This window comes from Hypanus sabinus, chromosome 26 (genome assembly GCF_030144855.1).
Source record: "Hypanus sabinus isolate sHypSab1 chromosome 26, sHypSab1.hap1, whole genome shotgun sequence".
In the NCBI taxonomy this organism is placed as follows: Eukaryota; Metazoa; Chordata; class Chondrichthyes; order Myliobatiformes; family Dasyatidae; genus Hypanus; species Hypanus sabinus.
In genome coordinates this window covers 29,047,903-29,073,648 of record NC_082731.1, presented here as the reverse complement: position 1 = coordinate 29,073,648, position 25,746 = coordinate 29,047,903, and the positions used below count along the sequence as shown (strand labels likewise).

The following is a 25,746-nucleotide window of genomic DNA, read 5'->3' as shown; positions in this document are numbered from 1 at the left end:
AATAACTGTCCACTGACCTGTGTCTTTCAGTCCCTGTCTCTGAGGGGGATATCTGTCGACTGACTGGTGTCTCTCAGTCCCTGTCTCTCAGGGGGATATCTGTCCACTGACACCTGTCTCTCAGTCTGTGTCTCTCAGGGGGATACCTGTCCACTGACTGGTGTCTCCCAGTCACTGTCTCTCAGGGGAATATCTGTCCACTCTGGTCTCTCTCAGCCTGTCTCCCTCTGCTGGATATCTGTCCACTGACTGGTGTCTCTTAGTCCCTGTCTCACAGATGGATATCTGTCCACTGACTGGTGTCTCTCAGTCACTGTCTCTCAGGGGAATATCTGTCCACTGACTGGTGTCTCTCAGTCCCTGTCTCACAGAGGGGATATCTGTCCACTGACTGGTGTCTCTCAGTCACTGTCTCTCAGGGGAATATCGGTCCACTGACTGGTGTCTCTCAGTCCCTGTCTCTCAGGGGAATATCTGTCCACTGACTGGTGTCTCTCAGTCACTGTCTCTCAGGGGAATATCTGTCCACTGACTGGTGTCTCTCAGTCCCTGTCTCTCAGGGGAATATCTGTCCACTGACTGGTGTCTCTCAGTCCCTGTCTCTCAGGGGAATATCTGTCCACTGACTGGTGTCTCTCAGTCACTGTCTCTCAGGGGAATATCTGTCCACTGACTGGTGTCTCTCAGTCCCTGTCTCACAGAGGGGATATCTGTCCACTGACTGGTGTCTCTCAGTCTGTGTCTCTCAGAGGGATATCTGTCCACTGACTGGTGTGTCTCAGTCTGTGTCTCTCAGGGGGATATCTGTCCACTGACTGGTGTCTCTCAGTCCCTGTCTCTCAGAGGGGATATCTGTCCACTGACTGGTGTGTCTCAGTCTGTGTCTCTCAGGGGGATATCTGTCCACTGACTGGTGTCTCTCAGTCCCTGTCACTCACTGGGATATCTGTCCACTGACTGGTGTCCCTCATTCCCTGTCTCCCAACGGGATATCTGTCCACTGACTGGTGTTTCTCAGTCCCTGTCTCTCAGAGGGGATATCTGTCCACTGACTGGTGTCTTTCAGTCCCTGTCTCTCAGGTGGATATCTGTCCACTGACTGGTGTCTTTCAGTCCCTGTCTCTCAGGGGGATATCTGTCCACTGACTGGTGTCTCTCAGACCCTGTCTCTCAGGGGGATATCTGTCCACTGACTGGTGTATTTTAGTCCCTGACTCTCAGAGGGTTATCTGTCCACTGACTGGTGTCTTTCAGACCCTGTCTCTCAGGGGGATATCTGTCCACTGACTGGTGTATTTTAGTCCCTGACTCTCAGAGGGATATCTGTCCACTGACTGGTCTCTCAGTCCCTGTCTCCGGAGGATATCTGTCCACTGACTGGTCTCTCAGTCCCTGTCTCCGGGGGATATAAGTCCACCGACTGAGGTCTCTCCGTCCCTGTCTCTCAGAGGAATATCTGTCCACTGACTGGTGTCTCTCTGTCCCTGTCTCTCAGGGGGATATCTGTCCACTGACTCTTGTCTCTCAGTCCCTGTCTCTCAGGGGGATATCTGTCCACTGACTCTTGTCTCTCAGTCCCTGTCTCTCAGAGGGGATATCTTTCCACTGACTGGTGTCTCTCAGTCCCTGTCTCGCAGAAGGATATCTGTCCACTGACTGGTGTCTCTCAGTTACTGTCTCTCAGGGGAATATCTGTCCACTGACTGGTGTCTCTCAGCCCCTGTCTCTCAGGGGTATATCTGTCCACTGACTGGTGTCTCTCAGTGGGATATCTGTCCACTGACTGGTGTCTCTCGGTCCCTGTCTCTCAGGGGGATATCTGTCCACTGACTGGTGTATTTTAGTCCACGTCTCTCAGGGGGATATCTGTCCACTGACTGGTGTCTCTCAGACCCTGTCTCTCAGGGGGATATCTGTCCACTGACTGGTGTATTTTAGTCCCTGACTCTCAGAGGGTTATCTGTCCACTGACTGGTGTCTTTCAGACCCTGTCTCTCAGGGGGATATCTGTCCACTGACTGGTGTATTTTAGTCCCTGACTCTCAGAGGGATATCTGTCCACTGACTGGTCTCTCAGTCCCTGTCTCCGGAGGATATCTGTCCACTGACTGGTCTCTCAGTCCCTGTCTCCGGGGGATATAAGTCCACCGACTGAGGTCTCTCCGTCCCTGTCTCTCAGAGGAATATCTGTCCACTGACTGGTGTCTCTCTGTCCCTGTCTCTCAGGGGGATATCTGTCCACTGACTCTTGTCTCTCAGTCCCTGTCTCTCAGGGGGATATCTGTCCACTGACTCTTGTCTCTCAGTCCCTGTCTCTCAGAGGGGATATCTTTCCACTGACTGGTGTCTCTCAGTCCCTGTCTCGCAGAAGGATATCTGTCCACTGACTGGTGTCTCTCAGTTACTGTCTCTCAGGGGAATATCTGTCCACTGACTGGTGTCTCTCAGCCCCTGTCTCTCAGGGGTATATCTGTCCACTGACTGGTGTCTCTCAGTGGGATATCTGTCCACTGACTGGTGTCTCTCGGTCCCTGTCTCGTAGAAGGATATCTGTCCACTGACTGCTGTCTCTCAGTCTGTGTCTCTCAGGGGGATACCTGTCCACTGATTGGTGTCTCTCAGTCTGTGTCTCACAGAAGGATATCTGTCCACTGACTGGTGTCTCTCAGTCCCTGTCTCACAGATGGATATCTGTCCACTGACTGGTGTCTCTCAGTCACTGTCTCTCAGGGGAATATCTGTCCACTGACTGGTGTCTCTCAGTCCCTGTCTCAAAGAGGGGATATCTGTCCACTGACTGGTGTCTCTCAGTCACTGTCTCTCAGGGGAATATCTGTCCACTGACTGGTGCCTCTCAGTCCCTGTCTCTCAGAGGGATATCTGTCCACTGACTGGTGTCTCTCAGTCCCTGTCTCTCAGAGTGGATGTCTGTCCACTGACTGGTGTCTCTCAGTCTTTGTCTCTCAGGGGGATATCTGTCCACTGAATGGTCTCTCAGTCACTGTCTCTCAGAGGGGATATCTGTCCACTGACTGGTGTCTCGCAGTCACTGTCTCCCAGGGGCGATCTGTCCACTGACTGATGTCTCTCAGTCACTGTCTCTCAGGGGGATATCTGTCCACTGACTGGTGTATTTTAGTCCCTGACTCTCAGAGGGATATCTGTCCACTGACTGGTCTCTCAGTCCCTGTCTCCGGAGGATATCTGTCCACTGACTGGTCTCTCAGTCCCTGTCTCCGGGGGATATAAGTCCACCGACTGAGGTCTCTCCGTCCCTGTCTCTCAGAGGAATATCTGTCCACTGACTGGTGTCTCTCTGTCCCTGTCTCTCAGGGGGATATCTGTCCACTGACTCTTGTCTCTCAGTCCCTGTCTCTCAGGGGGATATCTGTCCACTGACTCTTGTCTCTCAGTCCCTGTCTCTCAGAGGGGATATCTTTCCACTGACTGGTGTCTCTCAGTCCCTGTCTCGCAGAAGGATATCTGTCCACTGACTGGTGTCTCTCAGTTACTGTCTCTCAGGGGAATATCTGTCCACTGACTGGTGTCTCTCAGCCCCTGTCTCTCAGGGGTATATCTGTCCACTGACTGGTGTCTCTCAGTGGGATATCTGTCCACTGACTGGTGTCTCTCGGTCCCTGTCTCGTAGAAGGATATCTGTCCACTGACTGCTGTCTCTCAGTCTGTGTCTCTCAGGGGGATACCTGTCCACTGATTGGTGTCTCTCAGTCTGTGTCTCACAGAAGGATATCTGTCCACTGACTGGTGTCTCTCAGTCCCTGTCTCACAGATGGATATCTGTCCACTGACTGGTGTCTCTCAGTCACTGTCTCTCAGGGGAATATCTGTCCACTGACTGGTGTCTCTCAGTCCCTGTCTCAAAGAGGGGATATCTGTCCACTGACTGGTGTCTCTCAGTCACTGTCTCTCAGGGGAATATCTGTCCACTGACTGGTGCCTCTCAGTCCCTGTCTCTCAGAGGGATATCTGTCCACTGACTGGTGTCTCTCAGTCCCTGTCTCTCAGAGTGGATATCTGTCCACTGACTGGTGTCTCTCAGTCTTTGTCTCTCAGGGGGATATCTGTCCACTGAATGGTCTCTCAGTCACTGTCTCTCAGAGGGGATATCTGTCCACTGACTGGTGTCTCGCAGTCACTGTCTCCCAGGGGCGATCTGTCCACTGACTGATGTCTCTCAGTCACTGTCTCTCAGGGGAATATCTGTCCACTGACTGGTGTCTCTCAGTCACTGTCTCTCCCGGGAATATCTGTCCACTGACTGGTGTCTCTCAGTCCCTGTCTCACAGAGGGGATATCTGTCCACTGACTGGTGTCTCTCAGTCTCTGTCTCTCAGGGGGATATGTCCACTGACCGGTGTCTCTCAGTCCCTGTCTCTCGGAGGGATATCTGTCCACTGACTGGTTCTCTTAGTCCCTGTCTCTTAGAGGGAGATTTGTCCACTGACTGGTGTCTCTCAGGCAATTATCTGTCCACTGACTGTTGTCTCTCAGGGGGATATTTGTCCACTGACTGGTGTCTCTCAGTCCCTGTCTCTCAGGGCGATATCTGTCCACTGACTGGTCTCTGTCACGGGGATATCAGTCCACTGACTGGTGTCTCTCAGGGCGATATCTGTCCACTGACTGGTGTCTCTCAGTCCCTCTCGCTTGGATTCTGTTCATCGCTGAAATTGATGAATCGAGCAGAGTGTGACAGATCTTTAATCCGGATCTGGTCACTGCCGCTGACCTACCGCCTGTTGCAGAGACAAACATCTTTTGGGGAATTGATATCGCTGCTGTGGGCGGGGACAGGAAGCTGCGCCTTTGGTTTCAGTGTGTGAGAGCCTGTTCAAACCGCGGCTCCCTCTCTCACTCACAGCCCAGGTCCCTATTTAAACAGCGCTCACTGCGGCTCCGGACAAAGCCGGCCTGAGCTGAAGCCGCCGATCTCAACAGTGTCCAAGACCGGCTCAGTGATCAGGGCGATGGGGGTCGTTCCTTATCTCTGTCTCCTCCTGTCTTGTCTGGCAGGTGGGTGTCCCGCGGCTTGTCGCCCACCCGCGACCGGCTGTTTCTCGGAGGCTTTGTGAACCTCTGCCCGTGGAACATTTTATTAATTTCTGCACTTTTTTGACAGGCGTGCGGTCCGACGTCGTGCTGATACAGCCCAAGTCAGCGGTGGTCCAGCCCGGACAGTCTCACACACTGACCTGTGAGGTCAAAGGGTTCGATATCAGCAGCTACTACATGCATTGGGTGAAACAGGTCCCCGGGAAAGGGCTGGAGTGGCTGGTAGTGCATTACAGTGAAAGTTACAAGTATTATGCGCCTGGAGTCCAGAGCCGGTTCACCGCTTCCAAGGGCAGCAGCAACTTGTATCTGCAAATGAACAGCCTGAGACTGAACGACACGGCGACCTATTACTGTGCGAGAGATTATGGGGCGGCCACAGTGTGAGAGATGGTGGCTCCCTCCATACACAAACCTACCGCAACAAAACTCTTTAAATTGCTCTCCTCGGGCCCCTTCACCGGCCTTTACCCCGGGATCCGTGAATATCAATCAGATCCAGAGTGGATAATCTGCGAGAGGGTACAAATTCCACTGGAGAAGTGTCTGGAAGGGAACGGGACCACCGAGGAGGAGCTGTCAGTGGAAGCCCAGTGAAAGGTCCCGGTGGGTTATATCATCTCCACTTCAGGACTGGGATGGCTGAGATTGAGACCCGCTGTGTGGGACACCCGGACACAGAGGGAGGGTTTAATAAATCCGCCGGCCGGCTCTGGGATTAACTGGATTTCGGGCTGGATGTGATGAAGGCGGTTTGTGAAATACGATGAAGCACCGTGTATGCAGAATATATGTCGATCTTGACTACTGGGGCGGAGGAACCTCGCTGACAGTGACTTCAGGTAAGACCAACTTCTCAATTGTATCTTCACGCACTTGTATTTTATTTGTTTACGGGTTTGGCGAATTCGTTGATTCACCTGAAATCAGTGAGATATTTAGAGCAACTACATGTCATAAGTCGGGTATTGAATCAGGACCCAGGACACAGAAGTCCCAGAACAGGACGAGACGGAACCCAAGGACGGGATGGGATGCTGTCTAGGCAGGGGAAGCAGGACCAGGACGAGCGAGTGGGGACAAGGAGTCTGGAGTGGACTCCGAGCCCGAGACTGGACAAGGGCCCAGAAACTGGATCTTGCCTCGGGCTCGGACCCACAAACCCAGGCGAGGACGTGACGAGGCTCGGCTAGGGACTTAGGGGCTTGGGTAGAGCCTGGAGGCTGCAGGCTTGGGTCGATGCTTGAGGCTGGAGCTAGGGGCAGACGAGGAGCTGTACATCAACATAGAGCCCGGAATTATCCTCTGACAAGCCGAGACTCATCTATAACTCCACACCAAGGTGAAGCAGGACCATCTGTCTGGTAACGGCAGAACGGCCAGACTTACCCCACGGGGACGAGGACAGGAAGAGATCAACACCAAGGAACGACATACAGTTCCACCTCTGCATTGGGGTCGCTCCAAGAAGCCATTACGTCCTGTAGCCTTAGCTACCTACAGAAGCAACTGGATCCCCACCTAGCTCGGAGTGGCTGACGGCCATCCAGCTGGCCCGGGAAACAGCTGAATCCCTACCTCAATGACCGCTCCAACTACTACTAACAAGGGTCCCAGAAGCCATGGTTCTCTAACACAGCCGGCAGGATGGCAATAGCCCATTCTAGCCTTGCACCAGCCATCTGTGCCATGAGTATCTTGGCGAAACGACCCCCAACCACACTCACTACCAGGGCCACTTGTATTCCCAGTTCCAATATGAGCCTCAGGTGTTTCTAGTTAAGTCCAACCGCAGCAAGGGACCGCCGGAAAACCCGGAGTCTGCGAACCAGATTGGCAGGTTTCTCTAGAGCCCAATAACAGTACAAGGGTACATACCCCACCCCTCAAGTGAACTGTCCACAGACCGGGAACAGGCTCAGGGGAATGGGGTCGGATCTTGTCACCAGACTGTGCCTTCACATCGGCTGATTGTCTGAGTGTCATTGTCCGGTCCGTGGAGTCGCGTTCCGGTTCACGGTTCGGTCCGTTGACGCCGGACTCCGGGTCGTCTGGCTGTTGTTGTTTCAGTTGCGCTTAATCACAGGCACCTGATTCTCATATTGTGGCTGGACTGAAAGTGGCCCTGGGTTTGAGTGTGGTTGCTGGTTTGTCTCGTTGGAATCCTGTCCTTGCCTCTGTGGTCTGTTCTTGCTGTTACCCTATGGTAGGATCTGTCCCTTCCTGTCCTTGCCTCAGTTGGGTAAGTCAGGCTGTCTTTGCTGTTACCCTGAGACTGGACTGTTTCCTTCTTTCCCTCTGAAGTCTGGCCTGTAGCCCTGCCTGCAACCTATGCCTGTAAACTATGACTGTTGCCTTGCTGGCTGCCTGTGCTTGAAGCCTTGTTAGCAACCTTGCCTGTGTCCTTGTCTGTATTGCTGGCAAGTTCAGCTGCCAGAGTATGACCAGAGCCTTACCATGCCAACAGAAGGAACTATCTATCTTTGAGCTTGGAACTGTCTCTTTGTGTCCCTGGGTGTAGTTCTGTGTATGAGTCCTGGCCCTATATCCTGTTCCCAAGGAGAGGTCCTGGCTCTGTGTTCTGTTTTCCTGTGCTCTGCATCCAAGGCTCTGAGGAGGTTCTAGTCCATATCCAAGTCCAAGTAGTAGCCTGAGCTCTGAGTCCTGGTCCTGTCCAGGGCTAGTGTCTGTATCCAGCTATGTTTCTCCCCACTTCTGCTCTGCTCTCCCTTGACCTAGGCTCTGTGTTCCTACCCTCCCTCGATCAAGACCAAGACTAAGCTTCATGTCATTGTCCAGCCCAGAAGTCCCATGTCCTGCCTCCACATTCAGTCCTGTTGCCTTGCCACGTCAAGTCCTTGCCTGGATCTGGAGTTCAAGCCCGAGTCAAGACCCAGGTTCTGGGTCCCTGACCAGTCTCTGGCTCAGAGCCCATGTCCAGGTTCCTAGTACCTCATACAGGTCCCACTTTCCTACTCTAGTCCTTGCCCATGCCCTGCCTCCTAGTCATGTCCAGGGCCTGGGTCTTGCCCAGTGTTGTTTGTTCCCCACATCCCTTGCTTTCTTGATACACATAGTCCTCTCCCTTGTACTTCAGTGCCTGTGTCTTGCATTTGGGTCCATTCCCAATGTCCACCTTATGACACTGAGTGAGCTAAGTGTTTGGTTCAAGTCTGGCTTCTGATCCTCAGCACCAACTGAAGCCACGTTCAGGCGCTGAGCGTTTCAGTGCAGTTGAACTCGTTCCCTGTCAGTGACAACAATGGATCTGTTCCGTGTCAAGTTATTGGGATCGGGTTTTACTGTCGGCTGCTTTCATGTTGAAGGTAATGGGATTGAGACATGATCTGAGGGAATGGTTACACATGTATGATCTGGTTGATGGCTCAATATCCCCAGGGTACAGGTGGGTGTCAGTCCCATCATGTAATGTCTGATGTATGGTCCGTCCTAGGATACAGCAAAAGTATCAGTGATATCCCAGATTAATTGATGGGATTAAGGTTTTACTATTATTTCCTGATGAGTGAGGAGGTTGGGTATGGTGGGGAAGAATTTTGGAGTTGGGAAGGCAGTGGGGAAGTGGTGCAGAAAGGGTAAGGCAGGGAATTGAAATCACAATTCCTTCACACATTCCGGGCAGCTTTGCATTGGTGGGAAGGGGGAGGGAAGTGTTCAAGTCAATAATGTGTAATAGGGAAGCATTTACAGGAAGGTTTGTTGTTGAACGTTTGTGACCTGGAACACACTGACTGAATGATGGTGGTGGTCAATATTGAGTGTAGGGAGGGAACAGGAGGAGATCCGCCTTTTGTAGGGATACAGGGAAGAGCAAAGAGACCAATGGGTTTATCGGGTTTGCTCAGCTAAAGGGAAGCACAGACACTATTGGATGAATGGCCTCACTCTCTGCTCTGTCATTCAATGGAATCAGTATTTATCTTGTAAATCTGGGAATTTTTTCCTCAAAAGAATTTTGTTTCCATCAAGCACCCAGAGGAAACAGAGCATGAGTTAAATGCAGATTACAGCTCTCATGTCCTGTCCTGGCAGCCACAAACTAGTTGCAAAGATCCTTCTGCACTGTCCCATCCCTCCCAGGGCAGGGGCAGCAGAGGTCAGTCACAGCGTGAAGCTTCACCAACCTGTCCCATCACACACTCACAGGACAGGTACTTTACTGTTCAAATGAACTGCTTATTCTCAGTTCACAAACAGAACAATTGCTCTAATTTCTTGCCGTCTTCCATCCCTCGAATGGGTTTGTTAACAAGTGTTTTCCTACATGAACCAATGTTGCTGGTGATTCAGTTGCGAGATAAAGTGCTGACATTTACAGAGCACCCTTCATGGTGTCCCCGAGCTCTTCACCGGCTATCATGTTTGCTGTTGTGTGCTGGGGCAGCAGGCTGAGGGTAGCAGACCCCAACAGAATCAACAAACTCATTTATAAGGCCAGTGATGTTGTGGGGGTGGAACTGGACTCTCTGACGGTGGTGTCTGAAAAGAGGATGCTGTCCAAGTTGCATTCCATCTTGGACAATGACTCCCATCCACTGGTTAGGCACAGGAGTACGTTCAGCCAGAGACTCATTCCACCGAGATGCAATACTGAGCGTCATAGGAAGTCATTCCTACCTGTGGCCACCAAACTTTACAACTCCTCCCTCGGAGGGTCAGAAACCCTGAGCCAATAAGCCGGTCCTGGACTTACTTCCACTTGGCATATTTCACATTATCATTTAATTATTTCTGGTTTTATTTTGCTATATTTCTACTCTATTATTGGTTGGTGCAACTGTAACAAAACCCAAGTTCCCTCAGGATCAATAAAGTATGTCTGTCTGTCTGAAATAATTTCAAAGTACAGCCCTGTTGTAGAGTCGGGAATGTGGAGCCACTCTGCACACAGCAGAATCCACAAACTGCAAGGGGAGAACGATCAGACAGTCTGTTCTGGAGATGTTATTGAAGGAGAAATATTGTCCAGGACACCGTGGACACAGTGATCCAATGGACAGGCACAAGGTTGGATTCGGAGTGATGGGAAACAGGGCAGTACATCAAAGCAGATGAGTAGTGCAGAGGGATGGATGAACAGTCCACGGATACCACCACAACAAAACTGACAAATTTAAACTCAGTTCATCATAATCTGCAACAGATTTGGATCTGTGGTCAGATTTACAACATCTTAATAATTGGTATTGTTTTTAAATCCAGTCATTAGTAATGATGACCCTTCGGTTTTACTGATGTCCCTCAGGGAAGGGGATCTCTCATCCTTACCCTTCGAGCCTATTTATGACTCCTGACGCTTCAATGTGTTTATATCCAAATGCCCCCTGAATAGCAGCTCAGATGTGTAATTCATTCAGACTTTACCGGCAAAGCCCAGATCCCAAAAGATGAATGAATAAAGTTGCCCATCCTTTGTTCATACAACCTGATGTTCAATCCACTTACTACAATAAATCAGACTGAATTTCCCTGATCTGCTGATTCACCATCAATCATTTTGTACAAATACTCGTGTCATTTCATTGCAAATTTCCTCAGAGCTTATCTACCCAGATCCAGTTTCCCTCCTCACCCCAGCACCCTGTGACCCACCCTCATCCAGTTCCCCTCTTCACCCCAGCACCCTGCTGTCAGTTTGATGGGTGTCTTTATAAAGCCACGGAGGAACACTGATCCAGACAGAACTGTACTTAACACATCGACATGAACAAACAAGCTGGAGAAACTCAGCAGGTCAGGCAGCGTCCTTGCAAATGAACAGTCAACATTTTGTGCCGAGACCCTTCATCAGGACTGAAGAAGGAGGGGGCAGGGGCCCCATAAAGAAGGTGGGGGGGAGGGTAGGAAGGAGAAGGCTGGTAGGTGCCTGGTGTAAAACCGTCGCATCTGCTCCCAGAATGAGGCTTTCCATTCCAGGACATCTCAAATGTCCTCTTTCTTTAAGAATCATGATTTCCCTTCTGCCGTCATCAATGATGCCCTCACCCGCATCTCTTAATTTCCCGCACTTCGGCCCTCACCCCATCCTCCCATCAACACAACAGGTACCATGTTCCCCTTGTCCTCACCTTCCACCCCACCAGCCTCCGGATCCAGCATATAATCCTCTGCAACTTCCACCACCTTCAACAGGACCCCACCACTAAGCTCTCCACTTTTCGTAGGGATCGTTCCCTCCACGACTGCCCGGTCCACACATCCTTCCCCACAGATCTCCCGCCTGGTACTTATCCCCGCAAGCTTAAGTGCTACACCTGTCCCTATACCTCCCCTCTTACCACCATTCAGGGCTCCAAACAGTCCTTCCAGGTGAGGCAACACTTCACTTGTGAGTCTGTTGTGGTCATCTATTGTATCCGGTGCTCCCGGTGCGGCCTCCTCTACATTGGCGAGACCTGACGCAGATTGGGGGACTGCTTCGTCGAGCACCCATGCTCCATCCGTCACAATAGATAGGATCTCATGGTTCCCACCCACATCAACTCTGCTTCACATTCCCATTCGGATATGTCCATACATGGCCTCCTCTACTGCCATGATGAGGCCAAACTCAGGTTGGAGGAGCAACATCTCATATACCGTCTGGGTGGACTCCAGCCCCTTGGTATGAACATCAAATTCTCCAGCTTCAAGTAATTCCCTCCCCCTCCCTTACTCCATCACACTTTCATTCTGCCTCCCCTTCCAGCTACCTATCACCTCTCTCATGTTTCTGCCTTCTTCTATTATCCATAGTGCTTTCCCCTTCTTCACCTTTCCTGCCTATCCTCTCCCTGCTTCCCCTCCCCCACCCCTTGATCTTTCCTCTGATTGGTTTTTCACCGGGCACCTATCAGCCTTCTCCTTCCCACCCTCCCCCCACCTTCTTTATGGGGCCCCAGTCCCTTCCTCTTCAGTCCTGATGAAGGGACTCAGCCCAAAACATTGACTGTTAGTTTCCACGGATGCTGCCCGACACGCTGAGTTCCTCCAGCTTGTTTGTTTCCGTTGATTTGACCAGGACATCTGTAGTATACTTTGTGTGTACTTACCACCTGCTGGTCCTGGGATGTAAAAGCTGCAAATCTCACCATCTGACATTATTGTCCCTCCTGCACTGCCAACACTGAGCAGCTCAGGGAACATCTGTGAGGTGAGAAACAGAGTTAATGTTTCACATCAGTGATATTTCACCAGACTCTTGTCAGTCTGATTTCTGGCAACTATGCTGTTTCCAGTTTTATCTTATTGAATTTATTTTGATGAAAACAGTGTGTTTTTCATTAACTTCTACAATCCCAAACATCCCAGAGCCTTTCCCAGCCCAATACATAATTCAGCAGTGTGTCACTTCATATGTGGAATGAAACATCCAACTCGTCTGCATTTTGCTCTCACAAACTGAACTACAGTTAACAATCTAGTCTGTTTGGGTGATGTTGGAAGGGAATTGTACTTTTAACCTACAATTCCTAAAGCTCCCAACTACTGGGAACTCCTCATCTGATTCCGACTGTGTAGTAGATGAACAGACTGACACTATTTAGTTGACGGCATTCATCTGGTCCCTCGTCTTTGGTCCAGCAATTCTCCTCTTTTCAGGGCCTGACATTGATAAAAAGCAGTGAGGTTCCTCAGACATCAGCTGACCAGCCTATTCCTGAGGTACCGTGTACCCGGGAAGCTGAGGATAGTGTGGGTGAAATGGTGCTGGTTGTGGCTGGCAGTCTGAAGGGGACAACCAGTGTTCAGCCATTTACACTGGAGTCAGTCCCTCAGTTCCACAGGCCACTGTACCCCGGGATTTACTGAGTGACAGATGCCTCCAGAGCTGATGCCACACTCTACCACATGACAACGGGTCCTGCTGGAATTCCCAGGGAAACACTGGGAAATCCATCTCCACATTTCCCTCACAAGCCGGACCTGACAAAGGATCACATTTCCCATTCATCTGACTGTGGATTCTGAGCCTTGGGAAGGGATTTAATCAGGAATGATTTCTGGGTGATTTTTATATTTTAATGTTTATCAGATTTATTATTTTAAACAAAATATCCTAAATTAATTGTTGCCATGGGAATTTTCATCAACTTTAATGTTTCCAAAACATTTCTTTTTTTTTATTAGTTTTTTAATACATTTTACAGATTAAAAAAACCCAAATCACAATGAGGAACATTAATACAGTGCAAAATTAAGCATACAATGACAATATGATACAGAGAAAGAGAATTTTTTAAAAAAGCACCTAAATTGAAGACAAGTAAACTTAGTATCCTCCCCAAGCCCCACAACACAAAAAAAAACTCCAGACCAACCACAACACAATATAGAGAATATAAATCAGGACAATCAAACTCCCAGACTGTGAATACACTTAGCAACAGAGGATAGTAATGCCTACTACCAGAAAAAAAAGGAGCTGAAAGCAAAGGACCAAAAAGAAAAAAAAAACCCTAGTCAAGAGGAAGGTTATGAAAGTACTCGATAAAAGGTCCCCAGACCTTATGGAACTTTAGGTCCGAATTGAGAACTGAATAATGAATTTTTTCGAGGTCCAAGCAGGCCATAATGTCGTTAAGCCATTGAGCATGAGTGGGCGGGGTGACATCTCTCCATCTAAGTAGGATCAAGCGTCTAGCCAGAAGAGAGGCAAAGGATAATATTCGGCATTTGGTTGGATTCAGACGTAAATCTGTCTCGCTCCAGAAACCGAACAAAGCAATTAAGAGGTTTGGTTCTAGGTGCTGATTCAGAATATACGATAACTTAGTGAAGACATCTTTCCAAAATATCTCCAAGCTCGGACAGAACCAGTACATATGAATGAGAGAGGCCTCGCCCCTCTTGCTTTTATCACAGAGCGGACTAATGTCAGGGTAGAATCGAGATAGTTTAGATTTAGACATATGTGCTCTATGAACAATCTTAAACTGTAAAAGGCAATGGTGAGCACAAAGAGAGGTTGAGTTAACCGATTTGAGAATCGAGTCCCAGCTCCCATCAGATAAGGAGGTATTTAAATCATGCTCCCATGCCATTTTAATTTTATCCACAGGGGCCCGTCGTAAGGCTGCTAATTTATCTTGGATATTAAACCTTTACCTAGTGGATTAATGGAAAGAAATAAGTCCATAGCATTTTTCGCAGGCATTTCAGGAAAGTTAGTAATTAAATGAGCAATAAAGTGTCTAATTTGGAGATATCTAAAAAAAAATGAGCACTGGGCAGATTGAACTTAACAGAGAGCTGCTGAAAAGAAGCGAAGCGATTATCAATGAAGAGATCTTCAAAACGTCCTATACCAAACCTGGAATGCTGAATCGTACGTGGTAGGTAAAAAAAGGTGATTACGACAGGGCTGGAAATGGAAAAACCATGGAAACCATAGCATTTCCTAAACTGAGCCCAGATACACAAAGTGTGTCTAACAAGAGGATTAGCTATTAATCTGGACAGACTGCTAGGAAGTGCAGAGCCAAGAAGTGCAGAAATAGATAATTCTTTAGTGGAGCTCAACTCCATTGCAACCAATTAGGGCACTCGGGTTGGCCATGGAAGAAAGACCAAAAGGTAGCACAACGTATATTAGCTGCCCAATAATATAAACGAAAGTTAGGTAAAGCCATGCCACCCTCTTTTTAAGATTTTTGAAGATGGATTTTTATTAATTCTAGAGTGCTTATTCTTCCACAGATATGACAAAATAATAGAGTCTAAGGAATCAAAAAAAAAGATTTAGGAATAAAAATTGGGATAGATTGAAATAAGTATAAAAATTTGGGGAGAACATACATTTTAACAACATTAATATGACCTACCAAAGACATAAATAGAGGTGACCATTGTACCAGACTCTGTTTTATAGTATATGAAAGATTGGCAAAGTTTTCACGAAAGAGATCTTTAAACTTCCTTGTGACTGTAATTCCAAGATAAGTAAATTGATTATGGACTACTTTAAAAGGGAGATCACGAAATGTTAATTCTTGTGCTTCTTTATTAATTGGGAAAAGTTCACTCTTATGTAAATTAAGTTTATAGCCAGAGATCTGGCTAAACTGGTCAAGAAGTGAAAACATTGGAGGTAAGGATGTAGATGGATTTGAGAGAAACAGTAATAAGTCATCAGCATAAAGAGAAACTTTATGCTCAACACCCCCTCTCCAAATCCCGGTCAATTCAGGACAACTTCAAAATGCTATCGCCAAAGGTTCTTTAGCCAAATCAAAGGGAAGGGGACTTAAGGGGCATCCTTGACGGGTGCCATGTTTGAGATTAAATACCTGGGATTTCTGAAAATTAGTTAAAACAGAAGCAGTAGGACACAGGTACAGCAATTTGATCCAAGAGATGAAATTTTGACCGAGGTCAAATTTTTCTAAGACTTCGAAAAGATAGTTCCACTCTATATGATCAAGTGCTTTCTCTGCATCGAGGGAAATAACACATTCAGGAATCCCATTTGGAGGTGAGTATAAGATATGAAATAAATGCCGAATGTTAAATAAAGGGAGATGGTTTTTAATAAAACCTGATTGGTCATCAGAGATAATAGAGGGAATAACAGTTTCTAATCTATGAGCCAAAACTTTAGCTAAGATCTTTACATCAACATTGAGCAAAGAAATCGGCCTATACGAGGAACACTCTGTTGAATCTTTGCCCTTTTTTAATAGAAGAATAATAGATGCCTCATTGAAAGAGGGTGGCAATTTGCCGTAATTAAACAAATCAGATAATACTGAAAGTAACTGAGGAGAAAGAAGTGAAGAGAATGATTTATAAAATTCTACAGGAAACCCATCAGGTCCAGGAGATTTCTCTGAGGACAGTGCAGAAATTGTAAAAGATATTTCTTCTGATGATATAGGCTCATTAAGTTTGGCTTTAGAATCAGATGAAAGTGAGGGAATATTCAGATTCTTTAAAAATTGATCAGCAGAGATATTGTCATTCAAAGATTCAGAGGAATAAAGCCGAGAATAAAAATTTTTAAATGCGTCATTAATTTCTAAACGATCTGATGTAAAGTCTCCATTCTCCTTCCGGATCTTTGTAATATGTTTGGCTTTGGAATACCTCAGCTGATTGGCTAGAAATTTACCAGACTTATCCCCATGAATGTAAAAGTGACTCTTGCTTTTGAAAAGTTGGCGTTCGACAGGTTGAGTAGACAGAAGATTAAATTTAGTTTGGAGTTCAACATGCTTCTTGTATAGTTTAGGGTTCTTAGATTGAGCATATAGTTGATCCAATTCTTTAATCTGGTTAATCTGGTTAACGATGTCTAACAATCTGTACAGGATTTGCTGTGTAAGAGATTATTTGACCCCTCAGATATGCTTTCATGGCATCCCAGACAATCTGGGATGACACTTCAGGTGATGTATTAGTGTTAAAATAAAAGGTTATCTGATCCTTAATAAATTTTTTAAAATCATCATCCAATAATAAAGTTGAATCAAACCACCAGTGTTTATTCCTCTGAGGGAGACCAGGAAAGTTCAGCTAGAGAGTAATTGGGGTATGGTCAGAAATCAGTATACTCTGATAGTCACAAGAGTAGGCTAATGGAATAAGTTGGTTATCGAGTGAGAATTAGTCAATTGTAGTGAAGGTATGGTGAACATGTGAAAAAAAAAGAATAATCTCTCTCAGTAGGATGAAGGAAACGCCATATATCAGAGATACCAAAATTAGAGAGAAACCATTGGATAGCTAAGGCAGATTTAGTAGGTGATCTGGTAACAGAGGACGATCGATCCAGATTGGGATCTAACCAACCAGTATAAGAGGGTATGAGTTTAAGTCTGGTAGTGAGGAAAAAAAGTTCAAAAAAGTTAACATCATCAAAGTTGGGGCCATACAGGTTTGCTAGTACAACTTTAGTGTTGTATAGTTTACCAGAAACAATAATAAAATGGCCATTTGTATCAGTTATTTTATTATGGAGTTCAAAAGGAATATTTGAGTTAATAAGAATGGAGACTCCCCTAGCTTTAGCGGCAAAGGATGAATGAAAATGCTGACCTGCCCACATTGACAGAAGTCGGGAGTTATCAGAACAACGAATATGAGTTTCTTGAAGGAAAGCAATGTCAGCTTTGAGTTGTTTAATATGTGAGAATACATTCCTCCTTTTAACAGGGTGATTCAATCCCTTTACATTCCAGCTCACGAATTTAAGTGCAGTAGCCATTATCAATTACTAATGCATAAAATGCAGCAGGCATATAAAAAAGTCAAGCAATACGATAGCAGTCTGGGAGCAGAAATGTAAACATAGATTTGTGAAATCAAAACATAAACATGTCCTGAGCAATAAAGACAAACAATAAATACAGTGAGTGATGTTGGAACTGGAAAACCCACCCCATCCACACAACCCAAAACTAGACGGCTACCAAAAAAAGCAGCTAGCTCTACCAAAAAAATTAACCCAAATATAACTTCCAAATCTGTGTCATTAACAGCAGTTCTGTATAAATACTATAGCAACTAGTAACTAGTTTATGCACTAGAAAACATAACTACAAATTGGAACATCTTCTGCAGAAATATAAAACTTAATACAGAGAAAATCGGAAGAAAACCAAAACTAACCTACCCGTGAAAAATTATGGAAGAATAAAGTAAGAGAAAGGGAAAAAAATGGATGAAGGGGAAAATTATAGATTCAAGAAGAGTACTTATCAACCATTTACATAGAGGAAAAAAATCAAAGATTAAAAAAAAAGGTGGAAAAATAATAATAAATAGAAAAATAAAAAATAATCAGCAGTTAAACTATGAACCAACAAACAGGGAGGCCTTCAATAAAGACTTCAAACCTCCAAAACAAGTTAGAGTCAATTGTAGAACTCTATAGATAAAGTTATACAAGAATAAAATAGATTACACAAGTAAAATTTAAACGTCTATAGGGAAACATTAAGCACAGAATGTCTATTTAAAAAAGACACACCAAATCCAGGGAGAGATTGTCAACAGCCCTTAGAGATTCAATGAATAATGTCTGAGTGATTCAAGTAAAGTCTGAGACCAGAAAAAATTAATTTTACTACAAGAAGTACTTATCCACCATTTTAGGAGGTCCGATCGGGTTCCGAAGATGGCTGGATAGCCGGAAGACTTGCAACAAATGCCTCAGCCTCCTTCACTGACTCAAACCACTTATATTTTCCAGTATTAAGCGTGATTCGTAAATCGGCAGGAGTGCGAAGAGAGGATTTAAAACCATGATCAAAAAGCACTTTCATTACGCCTTTAAACTCAGCGCGCATCTTTAAGGTCTGGCGTGCAAAATCTTCCACAAAGTGAATGATTGTATTTTGGAAAGTAAAAGTACCTCTGCGACGTGCCTCCATAATCAGACGGTGTTTTACCTGGTATTGGTGAAAACACAAAATTACCAGTCGCGGGCGGGAGCCCAGAATTCCGGGGGGAACGTAGACCCGGTGTGCCCTTTCGAGCACAGGCGGGTTTGGAAGCAAATCTTTCCCGAATATCTCACAGAGAAACTCGGCAAAAAACTTCACGGTTGATCCCTGTTCGGTGGCCTCTGGCAACCCAAGAATTCGAAGGTTACAACGTCTGCTCCGATTTTCGAGATCCACCATTTTGGAAAGGAGTTTGTTACATTTCCCCTCTAGGCTGGAACAGAGAGTCTCCAAGTATCGAACACGACTTTCTAAATCTTAAGAAGTCGAATCGATGCGAGATAAGTGTTCAGGATGTTCCTCCACTCTATCGTTGATCCGATCCAGTTTGGCTTCCAGCTGTTTGAAAGTGGTTCTAAATTCCTTTAAAATATCATCTCAGGAGGCAGAGCCGAAACTTCCTTTCTCCCGGATTTAGAACTCTTGTTAAACATTGTAAGGTAGATGTGTTCACAGGCAAGTAAAAGAAACCAAATAAAGTTCCTAATTAAGGTTTAAAAGATGGAGACATTTAGTGCAAAGATAGCGAAAATAATGGAACAAAAGTTCGGAGCAGCTAAGCAATCGCCATTTTACCGGAAGTCCTGTTTCCCAGACATTTCAAACCTGTTAAATTACATGACAGCATTGACACAAGGTAATCCCCGCCCCAGAATTCCCAAGTGTCAGGGTGTTCTGGATCCAGTGTCCCAGCAGGGTGCTGCCTGAGGCCTCAGTACACCTCACCGCAAGCCTCCAGCATCCAGAAACCCAAAGGAGTCCACCTTTCCCTGTGTATACAGACAGACAGACAGACAGACAGACGGACTTTATTGACCCCAAGGGAAATTGTGTTTCATTACAGTGGCTCCACCAAGAATAGTGAAGAAATATAGGAATATAGAACCATAAATAACTAAATAATAATGTTAATCATGCCAAGTGGAAAAATAAGTCCAGGACCAGCCTATTGGCTCAGGGTGTCTGACACTCTGAGGGAGGAGTTGTAAAGTTTGATGGCCACAGGCAGGAATGACTTCCTATGACGCTCAGTGTTACATCTCGGTGGAATGAGTCTCTGGCTGAAAGTACTCCTGTGCCTAACCAGTACATTATGGAGTGGATGGGAGACATTGTCCAAATTGGCATGCAACTTGTACAGCATCCTCTTTTCAGACACCACCATCAGAGAGTCCAGTTCCACCCCCACAACATCACTGGCCTTACGGATGAGGTTGTTGATTCTGTTTGTGTCTGCTACCCTCAGCCTGCTGCCCCAGCAAACACCATAGCACTGGCTGGGACTTCCGGTGCCTGTAATTGAGTAGGTTGCACCAGCTATGTGCTCCAACATTATTTGCTTACTTTGCTGTTTACACCGATCTCGGTGAGAGCACCATGAGTAGAAAGCTGTCAAAAAAAGAGACTACTTTAGAGACTTTGACTGAAATGATTCAACAAATGTCAGAGAAACTCGAAAAATTGGATAAACTGGATGACTTGGAATCCAAGTTTGATTTGTTACAGAATTCCTTCGACCTGGTTAAATCTGAACTGAAAACGCTTAATCGGAAACTTGGAAGTATACATCAGACTGTGAATGACCATGAAATTCGTATTAAGCTACACGAAGAATCTCTGCCAGTGTTGCAGAAGGATATCGAAGGTTCCAAGAGAATTTCTAAGGAACAACTTAAAAAATACGATGCGTTACTGAAGAAATTTACAGATCTGGAGACCAGGAACCGAAGGTGCAATATAAGAATTCTTGGACTTCCTGAAAAACTGGAGGGTAATCAACCTATCGATTTTTGTGCTCAAATGCTGAAAGATTTATTCCCTATATTATCGGAATTACCGAAATTTGAGCGCGTTCACCGAGTTACCCCCCTAATTGGGACCCTGCCAAACCTCGCTCTATTATCATTCGCTTTTATGACTATCAGATTAAGGAACAGATCCTTCATGAATCGAGGAAGAAACGTATATTACAATTTCGTGATCAACAGTTTCGGATCGTTCAAGATTATCCACCGGAAGTTCTAAGAGCTATACAAGCTTTTAAAGAGGTTATGTCTGATCTTTTTAAGCTTGGCTGTCGCCTTTCTCTCAGAGATCCGTGTAAACTCAAGGTTACTACTTCTGATAATAAGGTCCTGTGGCGACTCACTTCGGAGCACACTCGAACAGGCTCACAATTCGCCAAAGGCCAGGTCCGCAACAAAGGGTGAAAAGCCTGCGGGAGTTTGTGAGTACGTGTCTCTTGGAGCATCCGCACTGAGGAGGGAGGCTTTAAAGCAAGGCTGTGAAGTTCGAATAAAATTATCTTTGACTGCAGTTTACCGACTCCGTGTCGTTATTTTAGCGCTGCGTGTAGCACACCGCTACAATTGGTGACCCCGACAGTCCAAACGATTTTTGGACCGGAGATGACTGATGCTGCATCTGTTCATGCGGTTTCGTTGAAACTGCCAAGCTTCTGGGCGCTGCGACCTCACCAATGGTTCCAGCAAGCAGAAGCCCAATTCCACGTTCGGCAGATAACCTCAGAGGACACCCGTTACTACTACGTGGTGAGCTCCCTCGACCAGGACACAGTGGCCCAGGTTGCGGAATCCGTACAGTCTCCCCCGGCGGACGGGAAGTACGCCGAATTCAAAGCCCTGCTCCTAAGGACTTTCGGACTCTCACGGCGCGAGCGGGCTGCCCGCTTACTGCACCTGGATGGTTTGGGAGACAGACCTCCATCGGCTGCGACCCACTTCCTAGCACACTCGAACCGGCTCACAAATAGCCAGCGTGCAGGCACAAAGGCCAGGTCCGCAACAAAGGGAGAAAAGCCTGCGGGGGGTTGTGAGTACGTGTCTCTTGGAGCATCCGCGCCCGGGGAGGGCGGGATGAGGGAGGCTTTAAAGCAAGGCTGTGAAGTTCGAATAAAATTATCTTTGCCATTTACCAACTCCGTGTCGTTATTTTAGCGCTGCGTGTAGCACACCGCTACAATCTCTTGGTTTACGAAGACTGAAGAAGCTAAGAAACTTTTACAAAGTCTCCATCCTTAAATTCAACTTTGAGTTGTTTTATGTTAAATGTTTTAATTTCAGGTGTTCAATCAAGTAATTGGTGTTTTGTTGATAACAAGGCTTCTTGGTTTTATGAAGTTTTAATCATTTGTTTGACTAAGTAACTGGTGCCTTGTAATCTCTCAAACTCTGCAAAATATGCAGGCAGACTGCATCCATTTTCTCTTTTGCTGTTTTTCACAGTTCTTTTTAAACAATACGTTATATTCTCTCAGTGTTATGTAGGAAGCTATCTAAACTGCTTCCCTTTTTAATTATCTATTTGTTTCTTTACTCGTTTTTTGCACCCGCGAGTATATTTTGTTTTACTTATTGATTTTCCATATTTAATTTTCCTTATCTGTCTTTCCTTTTTTTTACTGAGACTAATACTTATATTTCCCCATGGTTTTTTTTAATTGTAATTAGCAAACTTATTTACTTTGATTTTTGTATATATATATATATTTACAATCGTTTATTCAGCGCAGTTATACATATATATTTTCTGGAGCCACCGGAGTTCTGGGTTGGGAACATTAGAGTTAGTCTTCAGTCTCTCTTGGCTGATTTCTCTCTTTGGGGGAAGGAAGGGGGGAAGCTGATTGGATGTTTTTACTGTTTTACTTATTCACTATCTACATGTCTGTGATTACCTTTTATACATTACTAAAGGATACTTGATGGATTCCTTTATTAATATACTCAGTTTTAATGTGAAAGGTCTAAGTAACCCTGTTAAACGAAATAAGATTTTCTTTTATATCCGGAAACTTAAAACTCATAATCTTTCTCCAAGAAACCTATATTCGTAAAGATGATATTTCCCTTTCTTTCAAAGGATGGAAGGGTGTACATTTTCACTCACCCTCTCAATCTAGATCGGGAGGTGTCTATCCTGTTTGATCAGAATTTATCCTTTATTCAACATAATGTAATTTCTGATACAAATGGGCGCTTTGTTATTGTTTCGGTAGTCTTGGGAATAAACTAATCTTATTTGCGAATGTATACACTCAAAATACAGATGACTCCTTGTTCTTTGAACGTCTTTTCTCTTTTCTGCCTGATTTGAATCAGTATTCCTTAGTGATGGGTGGAGATTTTAATTTTTGGCTTGACCCTATATTAGACCGCTGTTCAAGTAAAACGCCTGTCACTAATAAATCAGTCTTACATTTTAAATCTTTTTTATCTCAATGTGGTATTCTTGACGTGTGGCGTTTTTTACACCCCCAAGAAAAGGAATATTCATATTTCTCACAGGTTCATCATACGTACTCTCGGATTGATTATTTTTTTATAGATAGAAACTTGCTTCCACTGGTATGATCCCGCGATTATAAGGAGATTGCTTTGTCTGATCATGCACCTGTGCTTCTGGCTTTAAGACCTCCTGTTTACTCTGTACCAAATAGAAGTAGGCATTTTAACTTATCATTGTTATCTGATAAAAAAATTCTAAAGTTTTTGGAAAACCATATTACTTTTTTCTTTTAAAGAAAATTTTAAAGGAGATACTGCTGGTAATATAGTCTGGGATACTTTTAAAGCATATATTTGTAGAGAAATTATCTCTTAGTCTACCTATATAAAGAAAAAAGCTGACAAAGAAAGGTCTGACCTAGCAGCGGTATTAAAAGATCTTGATCGAAAGTATGCCCTATCTCTAGATCCAAGTATATATAATAAGCAGATTGAAATCCAATCCAAGTATAATCTTCTGCTGACTTACCCAATTGAACGACAGCTGTTGAGAGATAAAACTCAATTTTACATTCACGGGGATAGAACTGGTAGTTTATTAGCTAATTGCTTAAAATCTTCTACAGTTAATCGTCAAATAACAGAAATTTTTAAAGATAATGGAACTAAAACACCCGACCATTCTGAAATTAACAATGTATTTAAAGACTTTTACCTTAAATTGTATCAATCTGACTCTTCTTCAGATGATACCTATATGAATGCATTTTTCAGTAATATCAACATTCCTATATTGTCTGCTGATAGTCTAACACAGATAGATCAGCCTATTTCCAATGAAGAAGTGGCTGAGGCCATACGTGCTTTACATTCTGGTAAGACCCCAGGACCTGATGGCTTTCCTGGGGAGTTTTATAAAACTTTCACTACGTTACTTTCATTTTATTTATCCTTTGTTTTATTAGAGTCCTTTAAATCAGGTAAACTCCCTCAATATTTTTATAAAGCTTTTATTTCTCTTATTCTTAAAAAAAATCCAGCTGAATGTTCTTCATACAGACCGATTTCTTTATTAAATATTGATGCAAAAATTTTAGCCAAAATCTTAGCTCAAAGACTTGAAAATATTCTACCATCTATTATATCACATGACCAGACAGGATTTATTAAAAAATCGTTACTCACATTTTAATATTTGTCGGTTATTGAATGTGATATATTCACCATCCAAAAAAATATCAGAGTGTATATTATCCTTAGATGCAGAAAAAGCCTTTGATAGGATTGAGTGGAATTATCTTTTTAAGACCTTAGAAAAGTTTAATTTTGGGCCTAATTTTATTCGTTGGGTTAACTTAATCTACTTGTCTCCTACCGCTCAGGTTATTACTAACTCCCAAATTTCTAAGCCCTTTAAATTACAGCGGGGAACTAGACAAGGATGTCCTCTTAGTCCTTTACTTTTTGCTTTAGCTATAGAACCCTTTGCAATAGCACTTCGAGAAGCTAAGAACATTTCTGGTATACTAAGGGAAGGTATGTTTCATAAAATTTCTTTATACGCTGATGATATTTTACTTTTTATTTCTAACACTGAAACTTCTTTACCTTTGGTTCTTTCTTTAATCTCCCAGTTTAGTTCTTTTTTAGGATATAAGCTGAACCTACATAAAAGTGAGCTATTTCCTTTAAATGACCTAATGTCATCAAATGCCAAGTTTCTGTTCAAAGTTGTTACAAGTCAATTTACATATTTAGGTGTAACAATTACTAAAAACTTAAAGAACTTATTTCAAAGAAAACTTAAACCCCTTATTGAATTATGTGAAAAAGACACGTTCTAAATGGTCCCCTCTTTCTTTATCCCTAATTGGCCGAATTAATTGGATTAAAATGAAGATTCTTCCTAAATTTTTATATCTTTTTCAGGCCTTACCTATTTTTATTACTAAGATGTACTTTGATTCTTTGGATTCAATTTTAACCTCTTATATTTGGAATAATAAACAAGCTCGTTTCAGTAAAGTTTACGTACAAAGAAAGAAAGAGATGGGTGGACTAGCCCTACCCAATTTTAAGTTTTACTAGTGGGCTGCCAATATAAGGAATATTACTTTCTGGTCCTATTATATTTATCGTAATGATTGCCCATCATGGGTCTCCTTAGAAGTTAATTCTGTAAAAGAATCCTCTATTGTCTCTCTTCTTGGATCATACTCTTCTTTTTCAGCAAATAAAACAACAGATAACATAATTGTTAAGCAAACTAAGGATCTGGTCTCAATTTAGAAAAATTTTTGGTTTAGCTAATTTTTCATTATCATCTCCCATTCTCCTTAATTATTTTTTTATTCCTTCCATGACTGATAAAGTCTTTAAAGATTGGGATGAATTAGGTATTAAGTTTTTGGGACCTGATTATCTCAGGATCTCTTGCTTCATTTGACCAATTGGCAAATAAATTTGCACTCCCAAAATCACATTTTTTCAGATATCTTCAAATTAGAGATTTTCTACATTTCCAATTAGCTTCTTTTCCTATAGGTCCTGATAAAAAATTTACTGGATGATCTTTTAAATTTAAAACCTTTTGTTAATGGTTCTATTACTGGTATCTATAACTTGTTGATTGATTCTAGACAAGACTTTTTAGATAAAATAAAAAAAGTTTGTGAGGATGACATAAATTATCAGATTTCTGATGACAGATGGAATAAAATTCTTAAACGGGTTAATAAATCATCTTTCTGTGCTCGTCATTCTCTTCTACAATTTAAAGTGGTTCATAGAGCTTACATTTCTAATCAGAAGCTGTGCAGTTTTTATGCGAAGGTTTCTCCACTTTGTAATAAATGTAACTCTGCTGAAGCCTCTTTAATTCATATGTTTTGGTCTTGCCCTAAAATTGAAAAGTTTTGGCAGGAAGTATTCCATACCTTCTCACAACTTTTTAGGGTTGGATTTGACCCAAATCCCCTTAC

General features: G+C 44.2%; 1 gene segment (V, D, J or C); it reads left to right on the top strand.

Moving 5' to 3' along the window:
* Nucleotides 1-4,973: 4,973 nt before the first annotated feature.
* LOC132381353 (Ig heavy chain C region-like) overlaps nucleotides 4,974-25,746 on the top strand; it is a 28,318-nt gene continuing 7,545 nt past the window's right edge. Inside the window, 3 exon segments of the C gene segment in view lie at nucleotides 4,974-5,034; nucleotides 5,141-5,449; nucleotides 5,856-5,915. Coding sequence covers nucleotides 4,989-5,034; nucleotides 5,141-5,449; nucleotides 5,856-5,915 — 415 coding nt within the window.